Source organism: Perissodus microlepis, chromosome 1 (assembly GCF_051167445.1).
Source record: "Perissodus microlepis isolate ML-2025 ecotype Zambia chromosome 1, ASM5116744v1, whole genome shotgun sequence".
NCBI classification, from domain to species: domain Eukaryota; kingdom Metazoa; phylum Chordata; class Actinopteri; order Cichliformes; family Cichlidae; genus Perissodus; species Perissodus microlepis.
Window position 1 is genome coordinate 19290764 of NC_140461.1, and position 18676 is coordinate 19309439.

The following is an 18676-nucleotide window of genomic DNA, read 5'->3' on the forward strand; positions in this document are numbered from 1 at the left end:
TTGTTACAGCTGAATAATCTTTTAAAAAGGCACTGCACTACCATGAAATAAAAACCTATTAAGTCTTATTTTCTTGTCTGTATTTGACACATTTGCAGCTTTAACTCCTCCAAAACCTTCAAACCTCCTGAACATGCCTGGTGCCAGTGTTCCCTCACCTAGCCTCCCCACGTCTGGATTGCCCAACAAGCCTCCCTCCTCATCGTCTCTCACTGCATCCAGCCCAGCCCAGACCAACACGTCTACTTCCCACTCAAACCCCACCTCCAATTCCACGTCCTCAACCAGTCAGTCGCGACCTGAACCCCCCAAAGAACGAGATGCTGAGAGAGTAAAAGAGAAAGAGAAGGCCAAGGAAAAGACAGAGAAGCCCTCAACTCCATCATCAACTGGAAGCACCCCCGCCCCTTCCACTTCTGCTGCCAGCGCCAAAAAGGAGAAACCTGAAACAGCTGTTCCTGCCACTTCTATGCCCACACCTGGAATGGAGTATGTGGTAGATCCTGCCCAGCTTCAGGCCCTCCAGGCTGCTTTGGCATCAGATCCCACAGCTCTCCTCACAAACCAGTTTCTACCCTACTTCATGCCTGGCTTTTCCCCATATTATACCCCTCAGATTCCTGGGGCTCTACAAGGGGGCTACCTGCAACCAATGTATGGTATGGAAAGTCTCTTCCCTTACAACCCAGCATTGTCACAAGCACTGATGGGCCTGTCTCCAGGGTCCCTACTGCAGCATTACCAGCAATATCAGCAGAGCTTGCAGGAGGCACTACAGCAGCAGCAGCGGCAGCTTCAGCAGATCCAGCAACCCAAGGCGAGCCAAACTTCAGTTCCCCCTCAAACCTTGGGGGATCGCAAAGATTCTGCCAAAGATCCAGCGAAATCAGAGGAGCAAAAGGGCAATCCACAAAGTGAACCTCCCACTTCCTCCTCGTCCTCTTCCTCCTCGTCCTCCTCCTCCTCTTCTCATACTACAGTACCCTCCGAGCAGAATGAGATGGATGGCAAACCTGTGGACACCCATCTAGACCAGTATATCGTCCCCAAGGTGCAGTATAAACTGGCATGCCGCAAGTGTCAAGCTGTTTTCACCAAGGAAGAAGCGGCTATTACCCACCTTAAATCGAACTGCTTTTTCGGTCAGTCTGTGGCAAACCTGCAAGAGATGTTGCTGCGTGTCCCCGGTGGCGTAGGTGTAGGGGCTGGAAGTCTCTATGACTGCCTGGCTTGTGACACTACGTTGGATGGGGAGAAAGCACTCAGTCAACACCTGGAATCGGCATTGCACAAACACAGAACAATCAAGAGATCGGTCAGAAATGCCAAAGAGCACGCTACTAGTTTATTACCTCACTCTTCAGCCTGCTTCCCCAATCCTAACACCGCATCTACCTCGCAGTCTGCCACTCATCCCATCAGCAGCCCTCCTCCCCCGCCAACAACATCAGCCACCATGCCATCTTCTGCTGTCTCCTCATCTTTGTGCTCCTCCTCTACTACCCAACTCAACACCACAGCTGCCGGAAAACCCTGGCCCCAGGCCCCTTTCCCCAGAGCTTTAGCTGGGAAGCCCAATGCTAGTCCCTCCTCTTCTTCCTCCTCTTTTCCTCCAGTGTCCTCACCTTCAACGGTTACCTCAAGTTCATTGAGCACCTCAGGAGTTCAGACCTCGATACCAACAGACGTCTTTACCGACGAGTCTGACTCTGACAGCAGTCAGAAGTCAGCAAACAGGCTGGGCAGGACGGCGGAGGAGCCGCAGCAGCCTGGCTTTGTCAAAGACAGTAATAGTTGTAGTAGTAATCTTGCTAGTGTAGGAACAGACTCCATCAGATTGTAAAAGAGCTTTCAGTGATGGACGATATTTAAAAAAAACTCCCTAAAAGACAAAAAAAAAAAAAATCCAAAAATTAAAAAAACCCATAAAAAGCAGCAATGTTAAAAATACATTAAAAGTATACAAACCAATTTCAGAAAAAGATGTGTAAAGACTAACTGCAATTCCAAAGCTTGTAACCAAAAATTTAAATGTTAGTGGATTGTTTTCCCATATCAACATGCTGGTTTTCATTTTTGTATTTCTTTGTTTTTCTTTTGTTTTTGTTTTAACTCAACCGAAACGCACCGATCAGCCACAACATTAAAACCACCTGCATTAAATTGTGTATGCCCCATTGTGCCAGCAAAATAGTTTATGACCCATCAGGGCATGGACACTTGTGTCCCGTGGTTTCTGGTACTGGGATGTTGGCTGCAGACTGGGATTGCGTTGAGGTCCGGGGAGGTTGAAGGCCAGGTTAACGCCTTAGGTTCTTTGTCGTGTTCCTTAATCCTGCTGTGCGGTTGGTCAAAATACCATCCGCATGAATGCCAAGGTTTCCCAGCATCACACTGTAACGAGGTGAACAATTTCTTTTTTTTAATCAGCTGTCAGTGTTTTTAATGTCGTGGCTAATCTGTGTACAGGCATACTAATATGTGAGAACAGAAGAAGATCGCTGCAGTTACGTTTTGGGTAATGGTGGAGGAATGCTGTACTGTATGGCAATGGACTGCCTCAAAGTTGACAGATGGCCCAAGAACCCTTTTGAAGAAATGCAAGTCAACGAGCTGTCCCTTTGTTTTGTAATAATTTCTACTTAATAGCACAGCCACAAAAAGCCAGTATGTACTGTATGGGAGAATAGTCTATCAGTTTTCTTGCTATTTAAGCATTCAGATACCAATGGCTTGCAAAAGTGAAAGAATAATGTAATGTCTATTTTATTCTCAGGTCAACAGCTCACAGATGTTTTTCTGTTACAGAAATTCATGTTTTCACCTTGTGTTTCCAACAGGAGATGAGCATTATTATTGTTTTCTTTCTGAACTTGATTTACTAATAGAAAGTTTAAGTTGAATTAAATTTTGATAAGGCATTGTTTCTGGGCATTCAAATAGGGTCAAACGATTTGCTGATTTCAATATCAGAAATCCTTTCAAAGTGGGGAAGTTACAGTCCCGATTATCCCATACAAGGAAAGCATTGCAGACGTGATAACGGGCGATGAATAGTTTTAATTAAAAAAGAAAAAAGAAAAAAAAGAATCAGCCTTCTGTATTTATGATAGATACAAGCATTTTTGGTGTTAAGTAGAATGTTGCATTGGAAACGAATTTAAACAGTATGGTAGGTTGGAGGGAAAAAAAACCTTTATGTACATTTAGCTTTTGTATTGTCCAATTTTATGACACTTCATTTGATGTTGTCTTGGTCATTCCGATAGTCTAGATTATGGACAGGTAATTTATCGAAACTTTATTTCTGTCTTATTCTTAACTTCTTGGGAAACATGAACCCAAATGCCCCTCCTGACAAGGCAGGATCCTCTTTTAGCATTATTTAAATTTTATGATTTGGTTGGTATTGCTCTAACCAAAATGAAAAAGATAATGGGTGAAATATTGAAAGTTTTATTTAATTTAATTTTTGTGTTACCTTTGTGCACTTATCACTGTCTGACTCCTATTTTTCACTCTTCGTTTTCCTCTCTCGGCACTTATTTTTCTCTCTCGCTCTCCTGTGTTTGTAGATATGTATACAAAGCAGGTCTTTTGTTCTTCATGTAGTGTGGCTACGGTCTTTTTTTTTTTCTTTTTTTTTACCTTTTTTTGTCATAAGTGAAAATGAAAAAAGAATACTAATAATAATAATTCTCACGCTTTAAGACAAAAAGAAAATCCAAAGACTAAACACTTTCACCATTGGTGCATAAAGATGAGAAAAGAGGGTTCTTTATACTTGAGAATTTGTTGCTGTTTTTAGAGGAAAGAAACAAAGTTTTAAAAGATAAAGGAGTACGCATCAGAGTTGCCGATTTTGCTTCTTTGCAAGCAAACAGGTGGCTTTTTTACGTAAATACCAAAAACCAAAAAGGGCCCTTGTCCTTGCATTGTGGAGTAGCACCGTTACAGAGCCATTGCAGTTTGTAAGATAGAGGTTATTAATCTTTGTTTGACTTTTGTCACATTCAAATGTCAATTTTTTTAAGAAAATGTATAAGGTCTGGTCTTCAAGGACATACGTTTTGCTGCTAATGTAGAATTTTGAGGAAAAAAAAAAGAGTACATAGATGCATGCTCATTTTGCTTTTGGCTAAGCTTTAAAACAAACAATAAACCAATTTCTTGCCTCTGCAACACCTTTTTTTTTTTCTTGTTGCAAAAACGGAACTTTGAAGACTGTGAATATATGTTCCAAAGGACATTTTGCCGATTTTCTTTTTTTTTGAATAGACCAATGTTTAAAGCCAATGATCTATAACGTTTGTAAAGAACAGTGCATTCCAAATATCACAATGGATTTTTCTTAAGCAAGGACTGATCCTGTTTCATTTGATTGCTTTTAATTGTCACAATCTATTTTTCCTCATTTTTGAAGTGACTGTAAACTGTTGTGTACATTTTTTGCATCATTGGTTGCTGAAGAAAGCGACCCCCATATGTCATTTTGTGCTGGCATGGAACGTTGCTGAAAATCCCTCCATCCAGTCAAGGTTGTTGCTCACTTGTTAAGCAAGTAATAGTGGTTACCAAAAAATGTATATAATACATCTGGTACTGATGCGTCTCATAGGTTTAGTAACATTTATACCAGTCGACCTACAACTAGTCTCAGAGGGGAATAACGGCCGTTTTGCTGAGGTGCTGTCTCTCAGTCACTTGTTGCATGTGTCTGCAGGGTGCCACTTCCACACATAGATTACAGGTAGAGACATCTTCATTCCAAAGCATTATGTCTGGAAAAAGTAGGAGGTTATTTTTGAAGATGTCTCTTGTTTTCAAATTGTTAGGATGCTTTCATGTCCAAAGAAGTCACTTACTTCGTTTTGTTGCAATGGAAATGGATGTGCGTAGGTACCACGCCCTTCTCCCTTACGATATCATCATTTTAATTTTTCTTTTTTTTTTAAACCAAAACCAAGACATATTTAAATTTGTGGAGAACTACTTTTTTGGCCACTATTGTATAGTCAATATATTTTGCCCTAATGACTAAAAAGGCACAATCTAAAAGGTGTTTAAAAATGCTACATCTTGTAGAGAAATGGTATTTGGTGTTAATACTACAGCATGCTGTTGAAAGTCAGTAGATCTGGTCTGCAAGCTTGCTACGTCTCAAGTCCAGTTCCCTGAAATACTGTTCACATGTGCTTTCTTGTGTTGGAAAAAAACCCAATCCTTAAGTTGTACAGTTTTTCCTCAAAATATGTTTGCTTTATTTTATTTTTCAGATAATGTCAGACATGTATTATTTTCTTAGAAGTATTTTATTTTATTTTCCGTGTATTACTTTTTATCATAAATTAACACTAGCTTTAAATTGAATTGCTGAAATTGAGAGACAAAAACGAAAATTATGACCTGGCCACTTTATATTCATTGTCTCAATGATACTTTTTGCTCTTTTTTTCCAAAGTGTAATCTTTTGGGCTCTTTTGTGGAAGACACAGTTGAGGTCTTCACATTAGATTCAGCCAGCATGTACTCTGTATGGGTTTGTGTGCTTGTGTAAGTGTGCGTTGTACGTCTGTGCGCGTGTATGTGCGTGCGTGTCATAAGAGCCAGCATCAATTCAATTTTTTTTTCTTCTTCTTTGCCTTTAATTATTATTATTTTTTGGTTATATGTTACTCACCAAAACAAGCTGAACCACGAAGCTGGATTGTGAATAACTGAAATTCAGAAAATCAAATTTAAAAGATAACGATTGGAAATGAGAACAATGATACCGAAGCACTGAGCAGTTTTTACTTTGATTGAATATATGAATGTGGCCAAAGCTTTATGCAGTTGAAACACAAAGGAAAAAAAACGTGCCCCGGATAAGTGTATATTTTATTGCGGCACACAATGCTATTGTGGATACAGGGATCCACCTCCTTACATTTGGGATACTTGATTTTAATGGACAATTACAAGAGAGGGATAAAGACAAGGTCTTGCTGTAGAGGTCATCTTTTGCCCACTGTGAAAACGAAAGTGTACCTGTATACAGATATAGATATATTTAAAACCAAGACATCAACTGTTTGTTTTCTTTTATTTGTTTGTTTGTTTTTTGAGATGAAGAAGGAATAAAAAGAAAGGACTCTGGGAAGCTTTGGAGATCTTGTTAGGAGGACAAGAGAGGCTCTGGGCACACAAAACTGGGCATGGGAGCCAAAGCCAGGCTCAAAACAGCTTTAAAAACCACCTCCTTATTTGATTACTGACAACTCTGTAATGCGAATGGACTCTGGAACCAATGGACGTGTGTCATACACAGAGGAAAGTCTTTAGAGGAAACTGAACTTAAGTGGCTCCAGCTGCCTCTTTCTCCTTTCTGTCTGTCCTTTATTTCTCCAGCTCTGCCTCCGCTTCTGCTCTTTGATGGACATTTTCCAAATTTCAGGACAGGATGGACAGAGATGCTTGCTTCATATCTTCCAGTTCATGTTGCTACCCGTTTCATTTCCTCGTGCTTGTCTCCGGTTGACAAGTAAAGCTCTCCAGTCAAATGGCGGCTCACCCCTCTCTCTGTTGGTTACATTATCTAAACAGAGAAATTAACAACACAGAGAGGGGATGGGTTCTCAAAGCTGTCATTCTTAAAGAGGCAGTTACACTAAGAAAAAGAAAAAAAAAAAAAAAGCATATTAACCAAAATTAACAACCAAACTAACAACCAAACAACCATTTGCTCCAACTTCAAAGATGAACTGTTACTTGGAGCTCTCTGTTCCTTTTGTGACTTCTGGTGCCACAATGTTTTTTTATCCTTTAATTTTTTTTTTCTTTTTTGTTTGTTTTTTTCTTTTTGTTTCCTTGAATTACTCCTCCTTCGAGCCTCATAAGCATGGCTCTGTGGCTCCAGGCAGCCCATCTGAGGGTAGAAAAAAACAGCCTTGCAATGTACAAAAAAGAGCAAGTTAAACCAAAAATGTTGTTCTTGATGTCTTTTCTATACTGTAGTCTTGTTAGCTTTTTTGTTACTGTAATTATATGAAGATTTCCAAACTGTACCAAATTACATGGAAACTAACATACATACAACCACATGGAACTTCAGACTTTTAAAGAAACTTTTGTCACAAAAACTTGTTGTCCTAGTTAAGTTGATTGTAGATGGTAATTGAATATACTCCTTTGAAAATATTTCATCAAGTATGTTTCTTGCTCATTGTGATACATTAAAAAAGTATGAGCATAAAAACGCACTCGTTTGGTCTCCTTTCTGATTGTTGTGGGATTTGATTGCTTTGCTTTCAGCGGACTGCTGTTCGGCAGACCTCGGCACAAGGTTGCAAACAATTTTCATTTTCTCTTGTGTACTGAAAAGATTTATGCATCCCTTAAAATACAGATTTTTTGTTGTTTAAGAGACCATATGGATTAGATATTTGCATGAATTTCATTAAAACATAATCATCTTCTTTTGATCCCTTTTACACCAAACGACCGAAGTTTCAGTTATTTCAATAACTGTGTGTGCGTGTGGGTGGATGTTACTGATTTAAATCCACAAAAAAATCCCAAACATTAGGAGAAATGAACTTCAAATGCAAAAATTATACAATACTGAGAGACAGGAGTATTCTGCAGTAGCTGGAGAGTCTTTCATAGTATTTTTCTTTTTGTGACCTTTGTACTTAGGGAAAACCATATTTATGCTCTTAGCAAACTAATAGACACTCAATGAATCAAACCAGAAACAAAGGACTGCCCAATATATTTACTGAAGAAGCCTTTTGTTTTTTACATGTTGTATTCTGTTTATTATTGTACTATTACCATAGGGTCTTTACCTTACAATGCACCTATAAGCGGCTGTTGTGATTTGGCGCCATATAAATAGAACTGAATTTACAGACCTTGACCAGCAACAAAAGAACCTCAAATGTATTCTCATATTCATATTTGCAGTAATGAGCATCATCAAAAAGAGTTAACGATTAATATTTCTGTTCAGCCACTCATTCACAATTTATATAGTGCCAAATCACAATAACTCATAATAATAGTACAATAATAAACGCAATACAAAATGTATGTATTCAGAGAAAACGCCAACAATCAGAGGACCCCTATGAGCAAGCACTTTAGTGACAGTAGGAAGGGAAAACTCCCTTTTAACAGGAAGAAACCTCCAGCGGAACCAGGCTCAGGGAGGGGCGGGGTGGCTTATAAAGAAACATTCAATGCATCATGGGGATCCCCCAGCAGCCTAGACCTATTGCAGTGTAACCGAGGGAGGATTCAGGGTCACCTGATCCAGCCTTTCCTTTCTGACAAAGCATATAGTTACGTTTTAAGCCTAATCTTAAAAGTAGAGATGCTGTCTGTCTGCCGAATCCCAACTGGAAGCTGGTTCCACAGAAGAGGGGCCTGAAAGCTGAAGGCTCTGCCTCTCATTCTACTTTTAAATACTCTAGGAACCACAAGTAAGCCAGCAGTCTGAGAGCGAAGTGCTCTAATGCGGTAATACGGTACTAGAAGGTCATTAAGATAACATGTGGCCTGATTATTCAAGACCGTGTCTGTATTCATTGATTACATGTACAAACACACAGCATTTAGCACAAACTACAGTGAAAGGCATCAGTGAATGATTCGTCACTGATGTTGATGAATGAAGTGACTGAAATACTGTTAACAGGCCTATGACATTAATCAGATGTTTCTACATATCACTGCAGTTTTATTATGCATAGTTTTACAAGGCAGTAGGCAAAGATACAAATGTGCAACATCTGAGGCTTTGCCATTATGCTGATGCTCATATACACAACATTATAGTCAAGTGGACACATTAAAAGAGTTTCACTATAGGTTTAACACTCAGTTCTATGTTGTGAAATAAAGCCTCATTCTTAATACAACATACATTTTCCTTATGAATTTTAGTTCTGCAAATATTGAGTCATTTTACTCTCCACTGACTAAAACAGGCACCTTCTCTGAAACGTTTTCGTGTGAGCAAAATGGATGCGAACCTGTCGACGTCAACTATGCAACAGTTTGTTTTTCAGCGAGTGTCTCGTAGAGTAGTTAGCCAGCACAGCAGTGTTTTAAATTATAGTGTTCTATATAGTGCGTTCTTGTTTTGAATGGTAATTGGTCTGGAGGGGAACTACACTCCTGGATCGGAGACTTTGGCCAATCACACATCTTGTCTGACCAGATCAGGTGAGTAGTAAAAAGGAAAAAAAAAAGTCTACACATAAAGTAACATATGTGCCTTCAGAGTCAAGTATGAATCCATGTGTGTAAAGATAAAAGTCAGGAGTGTCTGTGGGTGATTATCTGGTGGGAGGGGCTTAGAAAAGATGAGAAAAGAAAGAGAGGAGGTTGCCTTTCTAAGTGTTGTAGGCATTATTCATGAATTAATTATTATAGCTCTCTATAATAGATAAACTTATCAAATAATAACCTCTTCAACATTTTTATGCTCATTTCTGCATTTCGTCACATTTTCAGCTTTTTTTTAAGCTGCATGATGTTTTTTCCTAATTTTGCCACATAGTACACAGTATATTTTCTGACCCAGTATCTGTACTATATTGTCTTTTATCCTGTTAAAGTTGTAGCTTTATACAGTTTCCCATCCTCCTTTTTAATCTCTTGTACCTTTTGAACCATTTAATTTTCAGCCTTTTCCCTTTCCCCGTGTTAGCTTGGACTACTTTCAACAAAAGTTCAACTGTTTGAACTTTTAACTTGTTTCCAGGTGGTACAACTGAGTCCTGTGCTTTTATGAGTCTTGAGAGCAAACACATTGTGCAAGACTAGAATACTTGTGGATATTCTGTATCAGCATATGAGCCGTGGATACAAGAGCTGACATTTGTTATATCACACAAACAACCAGATTTAGATTAGGCGGTTAATATTCACAGCATTGCAGCTTATTTACCTACCCAACAAATAAAAACTAAATTTCTCGTCCCTTTTCAATTTCTGCAACATGTGTTTGTTTTTGTTTTTGTAAGGCACAGTACTGAAACTTGTTCGCTGGGCGGGGATACTTCAGGAAGCCTGGGAAATTGGGACATTCCCAAAGAAGACAGAGACAAGCTCTACTGTTTCAGGAAAGCTAAATTCTCAGCCAACAGAAACAAAGGCGCTACAATGATAAGCAACACTTGTGAGCCGCCACGCATGTGTTAGGTCAACATGTAGCAGTCAGTAAGGCATTTCTGACCGTAGCTCTAAAATTATCTGAGTTATAATTCTTATATCTTTCCAGTTTTTAATTAATTTATATTTTGAGTAATCTTGTCAGATTACTTTAGCCACTGAAAATCAGTGTGCCCACGCATTATATTAAGACTTGCTGTCGAGATTGTTAGTGCTCCAACCTAATTAGTGCGTGTTAAGTTTCAACTGTGAACTTCTTCCTAATTAGAGGTGGCTCTGTGCTGCTAATGTGATCAGCCAATCAAGCCCAGAAATGTTTCTGAGATGCTCTGTAAGTAATGAGAATAAATGCAAGAGAAAACTGTTTTTAAATTATATCTATCAATTAATTATGCATCAGAATTTGCATGTGTATTCCTGAAATAGTGTCTTCATGACAATGGCTCTGACAAATGTGCATAAAGTGTTTTTCATGAACACCAAAATAAAAATAAAAATAAAAAATCCATTCATTCACTGAAAGACCCTTTTTTTTAATCAGTAGTGAACAGTGGATTGCTACTAGCATTGTGCTCATCAAGGACTGTTTGATGAGCAAATCAGAGCAGACTCGGATGGAAACAGTTTCATATTTTTATGCAAATTTTGCCACCTTGGCAATGAATTTAAGGCATCACACTGAGTTGAAGCATCCAGCCAGGAAACACCTGCCAGTGATAGATAATAGCAAGAAATTCTACTGAGCTAAATTACATCTGTGAACTGATCTGTTTTAAGCTGTCCAGCTTAGTGATTCTGTAGTTCTAGTATAATATATTTACACTAGAACCAAATGGCAATGGTTAGGCTGTGTGGATGGTTAGTGCAGGTTCTTCTGAAGAGGATCTCAAAGCAGCTTATTTAAGACTGTCAGGAGTTCATTCTTGGGATTCTGACCTTGAAACTGTAAAATGCAGCTACTTTAGTTCAATGCAAACTGTGTTAAATGTAATTTTAGGCAACACTGTAGAAGGTCAAGTACTTTTTGTAACATGTTTCCATAATTAACAAAAATAATTCATATTTACCTCTGAACTGTTATATTGCTCAGACAGAATAACTAAATTGCATAATATTTTATAAATTAAACATATTCTCAAAAACACTGTTAAAAACCTGCCTCTTATTTGGGGGGAAAATAAATTCTAAGGAGAATCAAACCTCTAACGTAAGTTAAAAGACGGGGACATCCTGTAGCAGCAACAGGCGCGATTCATTGGCCATGTTGAGCCAATTAACACGCAAGGCCACATCTCGAATGAATTAAAAACACCCTAATCCGATCAGTGTGAAAAGCAAGGCCATTTCCTTCACAGGCATGGACCAGATGGCACTCACACTCAGTTGCTGCATTGAAACAGGCCAGACCCAGTCACACAGTGTGAAATTGGGTTAGCGCCTGATTCTAACATAGGCCCTGGGCAATGTGAGCTCGGAAACCCACTCTCGCCTGGCCCTAAGGTACAGGGGCCACCTTGCCAATCTTTGGCCCCATATTTAATTATCATTCTCAATGCACCTCACTGACTCAGTCATTTCAGTCCAAGGTGCAGCTGACAGCTTCCTAGAGTCATTTGTCTCTTTAGACGATTCAGCCTTTTACATGCAACATCCCTAATATCCCCTGACATACCACAGAAATGTTCTCTTTTGTAGCACAGAAGACAATCACTGCTCCACTGGATAGAATATCACAGGCTCAAATTGTATACTCTGACCCAAGCTGGGTGGTGTTACCATGCTGAGGTCCAAGTTCTTGGTTTGTTGGAATAATAGCTTGCTGGGTTTTCCAAAGCTCTTCAGTATCACCTTTCAACCTTTCCAGGCAGTAGATGGAACAAATGTTGGGTGATTCATGTCAGAAATGACTTTAAAAGCTGTGGTTATGCTGCGTCAACTCATGCATTGTTTTAAATTAGAAAAGAAAAAAAAGCTCACCAAGTGAGGAGCATCCCACATTCCACCCTAAAACAGGACAATATGTCCTTTTACAGTGTTCACAAAGATCCTAAAATTACATTAAACTTTATACTGGCATTAGAGGATGTGAGGAAAAATTTGACAAGAAATGCCAAAGGCTGTAGGAAGTTTTTCAACATGAAATCAAGTGTAAACTGCATTAGGTGAAATAAGAGTTAACGGTGGCGAACAAGAATTTTAGAATTTAAACCCTGAAAACCAGCCACATAATCCTCACACACCTACAGCCTTTTCTGGTTTTCCACCTCCGATGTGTACCTCTGCCTTGTGACGTTGTCTTCTTAGATATCAGTGTCAAAGACAAATTAAACTACAGCCTTGAGGACAGGTCAGACTCATTCAGCCTGACTTGCCAGATAAAATGAGTGAATATCAAAGCGAAATGAAATGCAATACAAAATTTCAAAGTAGCTATTTTTCTAATTTTCTTTGAAAAAGGGGGAAATTCTATATTAAAAATAGGTTGTTATATGTTTATATCACACCGTACACCCCAGGAAAAAAAGACTGTGTCTACTACACAGCATAGACATCAGTGTTGACCCCCACCTGTCATGGTTTAGTCAGTGGCCTACAAACTTGCTGGCATTCAAACCCCTTAGGATTCATGATGGGGTAGGTGTGGAGGGTGTCTTGGCAGGCTCTAGGCATTTCTGAATCATTTCCCATTCCTGAACACAGGATCAGGTGTCGCCATTTTCACAGCACCTTCTGGTTCTGTTTAATGGGAAATGAGGTCCATCAGAAGGACTTTGACCAAAACTGAGCCCGAATGGGCCCTGACAGGCAGGAATATTAGCCTGTGACGGCAGTCAGTAATTGAATGATCGGCTCCCGCCCCCCAACTGGTAATGAAGAGAATATGTGCTGGGAATGCGTTCGTCCTGCTCTATCCTTCGTCTGCCCTTTGCCTTCCCTTGTCCCCCCCACCCCCCCACCCTTTTTTCCTTTACATGTTAATAAATCATTAGTTGGGGCAGAAATAAGGGATAATTTTACTTTACTTCAAAGTGCTTCTTGTAGTGTCATTTCTGTAACCTCAAAGTGATGATGCATTAAGAAGGCTTCGGGTGAGCTCTGCCTGAAAGTGTTTTCGTCTCAAAACAAAGCTGCCGCGATAGTATCGTGAGAGAGTGAGCCGGAGTACATGAGAGATCAATTATCACACCTCATTTTGTTCTCATATACAAAATGATAATGGGTGGACCATGTCAGACCTGAACCATCAGGTGGTGTATTCTTTCTCCATAAATGTGTTTCACAGATTGTCTGAGGGGGTCTGTTAAATCCTTTTAACAGTTAAATAGCTGAAGGAAAAGAATTTGACTTCTCCTTGATCTGTCTTCAAATGTCCCTCTGCGGACAAGATTTAAGAGTGTTAAAGCAATAGAGTAAACCTAACACTCAGCATGATGTCACCACACACTTGTAAACACTGCTTTTATATTGAAAGGTTTGCTAGAGAAAAGGAAAGGGAAATAACAGGATCCTGTAGTCTTGCCGTTGTGTTTGTCAGCAAATAGTAGAACAACTCTGTATGTGTGCGCGCTCCGGTGAGACAGAGTGCACTGACCACAAAGGAAGCTTGTGTTCAAGGCACGGGTGAAAGAAAAGCAACGCTTTGAGACGCAGCGTCACATTTCACGAATCACTGGGAAGAAAGTGTCAACTCTGAGGAGAATTCCTAATGTAATAATTGCTTTGAGATTTGTCATTAATATTTCTTTGGCTTTGGTTTGGTTTTGTTTTGGTTTTTTTTGTTGTTAACCAAAGTCAGTTGTACTGTATTGCCGCTGGAATGCCTGTCAGACTGGGCCCTGACCCTGAGCTGGCTGCTATAATGATGGGAAGATGAAAGAGCCAGGCCCATTCCCAGGCTGCCCTGTTAGGGGGTGCGAGCCTGTGAAATGGAGAGATAATGGAGACCAGGTGTGCTGTAGATGCCTGAGACAGCCCTCAGTCAGTATGAGAGCTCCTCTCAGTGAGAGGGAGGGCACACTACCACCACTGAAAATGGCCCAGGCCACATCTTCTTCACACCACATCTCACATATACATACTGTATCTACTGAATAATACATATGCAAAACAAAAGTGTAGTAATTACTCCAGTAGCTAGGCATACGTTAGTGGAGCTGGACACCTACCAAGCAATGAACTTGCTTTTCTGTCTTTCTTCCAGCTCATAAAAAATACATTGCGGTTTGTATTCATAAAGCAAGAATGTTGGCTGAAAGTCAGTATTTTTGCATGAATTATACGCTGGCCCGTGTCTCAGTGGTACTCATGAGCATGATAATTTGAACATTCAGAACAGCTTTTCTTGCGCATTCATTACTCGTGTCAATTCTTGTGATAAAGAAGATTTAAAAGAAAGGTCAGGCAAACTGGTGTTTCGCAGACTCGCAATTTAATAAGATGCATGCTAATTAAATTAAAATTTAATCAGCAGGCATCTAGCAAAATCCAACAAGTCATGTGCCATTAACAATTTAACCCTTTTTCAAGAAACCCCCCGCCATGAACACATTTCAGAGATTCTAGCAGATCCAGTGGGAGGAACAGTCTGCCCCACGTCTGTCCTCTGCGGGAGGTCAGTAAATGTCAATTGGAGAAAGAGCTGAAAATGTTGAAGAGGGACTTACGTGGAGACAAGTCCTCATTAAAGCCTTCAGCATGAGAGCTTGTTGAGTGTTAAATATTAAACATTGATTACGTACAAATAGGAATGACACTGTTCTCTTCGCCATATATTTTTGTCCTGTGATTATCCCATGATTAATATTCCATAATTATAGATGCCTCTTTTTTAAATGACTGAAAAGCTCATTGTTCCCACAGGACCAAGGGGCAACGACAGCCATAAGAACAAGCGTGAGCGTTATTCTACAGAAAGGCATTTGAATGGCAATCACTCCAGACGGGTTATCTTCTGAGTTGAATATTTTGGTTTTGTGTTATAATAACATGTTGGAGTTGTAATGCTCACAAATATTTAAAAGGTTCAAACGACATTGAAAGAGTGTGTATACTTCATGTTAGGGCAGTATGAACATAGACAGCTTTACTGTATTCTGTCACTTAGGTGGCTGACATTTCATTAGTTTATAAAAACACAACTTACATAGTAACATGAGCCACACACCAAAGTCCTTGTAGCTTGACTTTTACATTTGAATGTACGCTGTGCTAGAATTCTTACAATTGTGAATCATTACCCAATTAATCTGCAGCATTCTGCCTGAAGCCCATCGCTACCCCCAACGCTCACTAAAGCAAATAAAGCCCATCTTTTGGTCTCTTTATCCATCTCTCCGTCTTCCTCCTAGAGACACGACACTCTCAACGTACCAAGCCAAGGTCACTGAAAAGTCATTTCGGACTGTTGCCTGCTGCCGCAGCTTGAAATTAATAAGAGCAGCATTTAAATGCTACACTTATCAAACTCATATAATAAATGCTGGGCAATCTTCCCACAATGCACTCTTCCCCTCTCCCCTTCCCTTGATATACAAACGTCCCCGCTTGACTATTGTAATAAGGTATGATGTATTGAGCCTTGGCTGTTGCCATGGAGACAGCAGTCCCCTTTTACTTGTCATTAAAGCACAAACAAGCACTGGCATCTAATGTCATTCCAGTCAACATAAGGCAGAGCCATGAGAAATGGAGAGATTGTGCCGATCCTTTACTCTCTTTCCCCCCAGTTTGAACTGTTTTGTTTTGTGGACTGCTTGGAGTATGTGGTATGCCCGGGCCGGTTCACCCTCTGCAGGATCACTATTAGGTCATATACCTGGGAAAAGGCACATTTATTGTTACCCCTGTGTGATTATCACATCCCTGCAGTTTGAGCTTGGCCTGCAAGTGGAAATAGGTGTGTAGATGCTACGGAATAATTAACCAGCAAAGGAATGCCTCCTGCTTGCTTTGTCTTTTCCTTCGTCTTGGCTTGCAAATAATTAGAAATTCATTTCAGTCTGGATTCATTCGACTGTTCTTTAGAAGGCACAGTGAGAAATGTTCATTTTTGTAAGATATTTATAATAAATATCCTTCTCAAAGGAAGTCAATTAGGACAGTATTGATGAAAAGTAAGATAACGTCCTGGGGATTCCCATTTTCTATGATAAAATTACAGGCTGATTGGGTTGGGAGAAAAGAAAGAAGACAAATTCACAACATCTTCAATACAGAAGAGGGGGGAAAGGGAAAATTAAACAAATGAGTCTCATCATATTTGGGACAATGGAACACAGCTTTCTCTCTGCTAGTATCATTTTAAGCTGTGGTAAGATAATGACAAGTAATAGTACTGCAGCAGCTTTGGAATATTCCAGTCTATTTTATTTCCATTTAAGATAAAGCTTTCTGCGTGTTGTCTCGGCATGAAAGCGTGCTTCATTTTCAGATGTTCTTTCTCCCCTCATTTCAGTTTTAATCAGTGACTACTTTCTAGTCCCGTTGTTTGAGGTGAAAGTGTAGCCGCATGCCTCCCTGTCTTTTCTCTGAACATAATCTCTTCCTCACACAGAACAATAATCCTACCTTATTTTCTCTCACAGTGTTGGTCTTTTATTACTTCCAGGTGTTAAGGCTCTGTCTCCTTTGCAAGCAGATGTGCTGGGAGAAAAAACTGCCCTTTGTTTCGAGTTGCGCTATTTCAAAACCAAATATTCAGCAGGCAATGCTCTCTAATGGAAGACGACATAAAAAAAAGACCAAAATAAAAACTAGGTGAATGAGATATTTGCATTAAAGAAAAGCAATGAAAGATGTGGGAGACTGAAAGAAACAAATGGAATACGAATCAAACCTGCATGCTGTGTACAGAGAAAATATTCGCAAAAGAAGCCACGAATTGCAACTAAGTTAAAGAGAAGCAGCAAAACTTTTTTTTCTTGTTTTTTTTTCTTTCTTTCTTAAAGCCTTATAAGATTCGGTGTCTGTTGTGTATTTAATGTATAGATATATGAGTTTCATCTGGTCTAATCTTCAGTTTATTTGAATATCTTCTTTTACTGTATTTGCTTTCCTACACTGACGATTTTGTTATGCGCACAATAAAATCTTTAAACTGGTTGTTTTTTTTATAGTTGATGTGTACTGAATAATAACTAGTGCCTGATGCCTTTTTTTCTTTATATGCAAAAAACAAAGCACATGAAAAAAACCCAAAAGGGTCTGCAGGAGTTGTCTTATAGACTCTGGAACTTTCTCCTTCTTCCTGCAAGCAGCTAAACTGAGATCACATGAAGTTGCAATAAAAAGTGACGGGAAATTGACTAAAACATTGGAAATCAATGGAAAGTAAATGTGCTCCCTAAGTACAAGTGAACAGCTCAGAGCTGCTTTCTGTCTTCCTCTCTTCCTTTGCCTTTCTATCTCTCTCATCCTTCTCTGTAACTTTTTACCTTCTTTTTTTCTTTTATTCATTATCTAATACCCCCTGTCTCTGTCTCTTGAGCCATTAAGTAAACACCAAGTAAATAATACATGCCAAAACTAATAAAATTTCTTTAGTTTTTTTTCTTTTTAAAATTTGACATTCACCAAGGTGTAATTTGGACCTGCTCTATAGTACATCATAATGTTTTACACAAAACAGAAAAGATATGCAGGACTGTCCAAATGTTTGGAGTCACCCTTCATTTTTTTTATATTTTGCTTTGAAGGAGTTAGACTCTCTCATCATTTTTTAAAGTGGTCATGATCAGAAAACGTCACACCCTTTTGGATCTTCAATGTTTTGTTGGATTTTTCATTCATTTTCAGTCCGGTCCTTGTACCTGACCTTTTTTTCTTTGGGATGAACCATTGTTGTCTATTCATGGGATACAAAAATAAATTGTATCATTAGGCACTCTATTAATACAACCTTTTTTGACGTGTGAAGTGTGACCTGAATGAAACAAGTTTTAGTTTAAACGGAACTAAGTTCTAGTTTAATTTCATTTATAACAGAAGAAGAAGAAAAGAAGAAGTGGCAGGCCTAAATAAATATATCTACAACAGTTAAACAGTGTGTGAAAGTCACGTTCTTAAGAAACACATATAGATTAAAGAACAGCAGAGAACTGTCATAAGACTCTTCACTTGATCCATCTACTGTTCACTGAAGCCTCATCTGAAATGGTTTGTGGAAGAGCTGCTATCAACGTTACATACTTAAACAAGATGCACAACAGTGAGTGTCGGAAGCCATCTGTAAAACATGGTGGAGGCTCTGTCATGGTTTGGAGCTCAGTTTCAGTCAGTGGAATTGATGGAATAATGAATGCAGAAAAATACTGTCAGATTTAGATCATCTGGAAACATCTGATTGGCAACAGCTTCATTTTTCAGTAGGACAATGATCCCAAACACACTGCCAATGCAGTAAAAGTAGAATTGGATAGAAAAACACAAAACAGGACTTTATCAGTCATAGACTGGCCTCCCTGAAGCTGGACCTCAGCTTAATCAAAGCAGTGTGGGATCATCTTTACAGACAACC

General features: G+C 39.3%; 1 protein-coding gene across 6 annotated transcripts in view; it reads left to right on the top strand.

The window, feature by feature from the left end:
• The window catches only part of zfhx3b (zinc finger homeobox 3b), a 285848-nt gene extending 278611 nt beyond the window's left edge, over positions 1-7237 (top strand). For all 6 annotated transcript variants that reach the window (XM_084933805.1, XM_084933814.1, XM_084933796.1 and 3 more), the window contains one exon: positions 99-7237. In XM_084933805.1, the coding sequence (XP_084789931.1) occupies positions 99-1843 (1745 nt within the window). In that variant the 3' untranslated portion in view covers positions 1844-7237. The remainder of the gene's footprint in view (positions 1-98) is intronic.
• The last annotated feature ends 11439 nt before the right edge of the window (positions 7238-18676 follow it).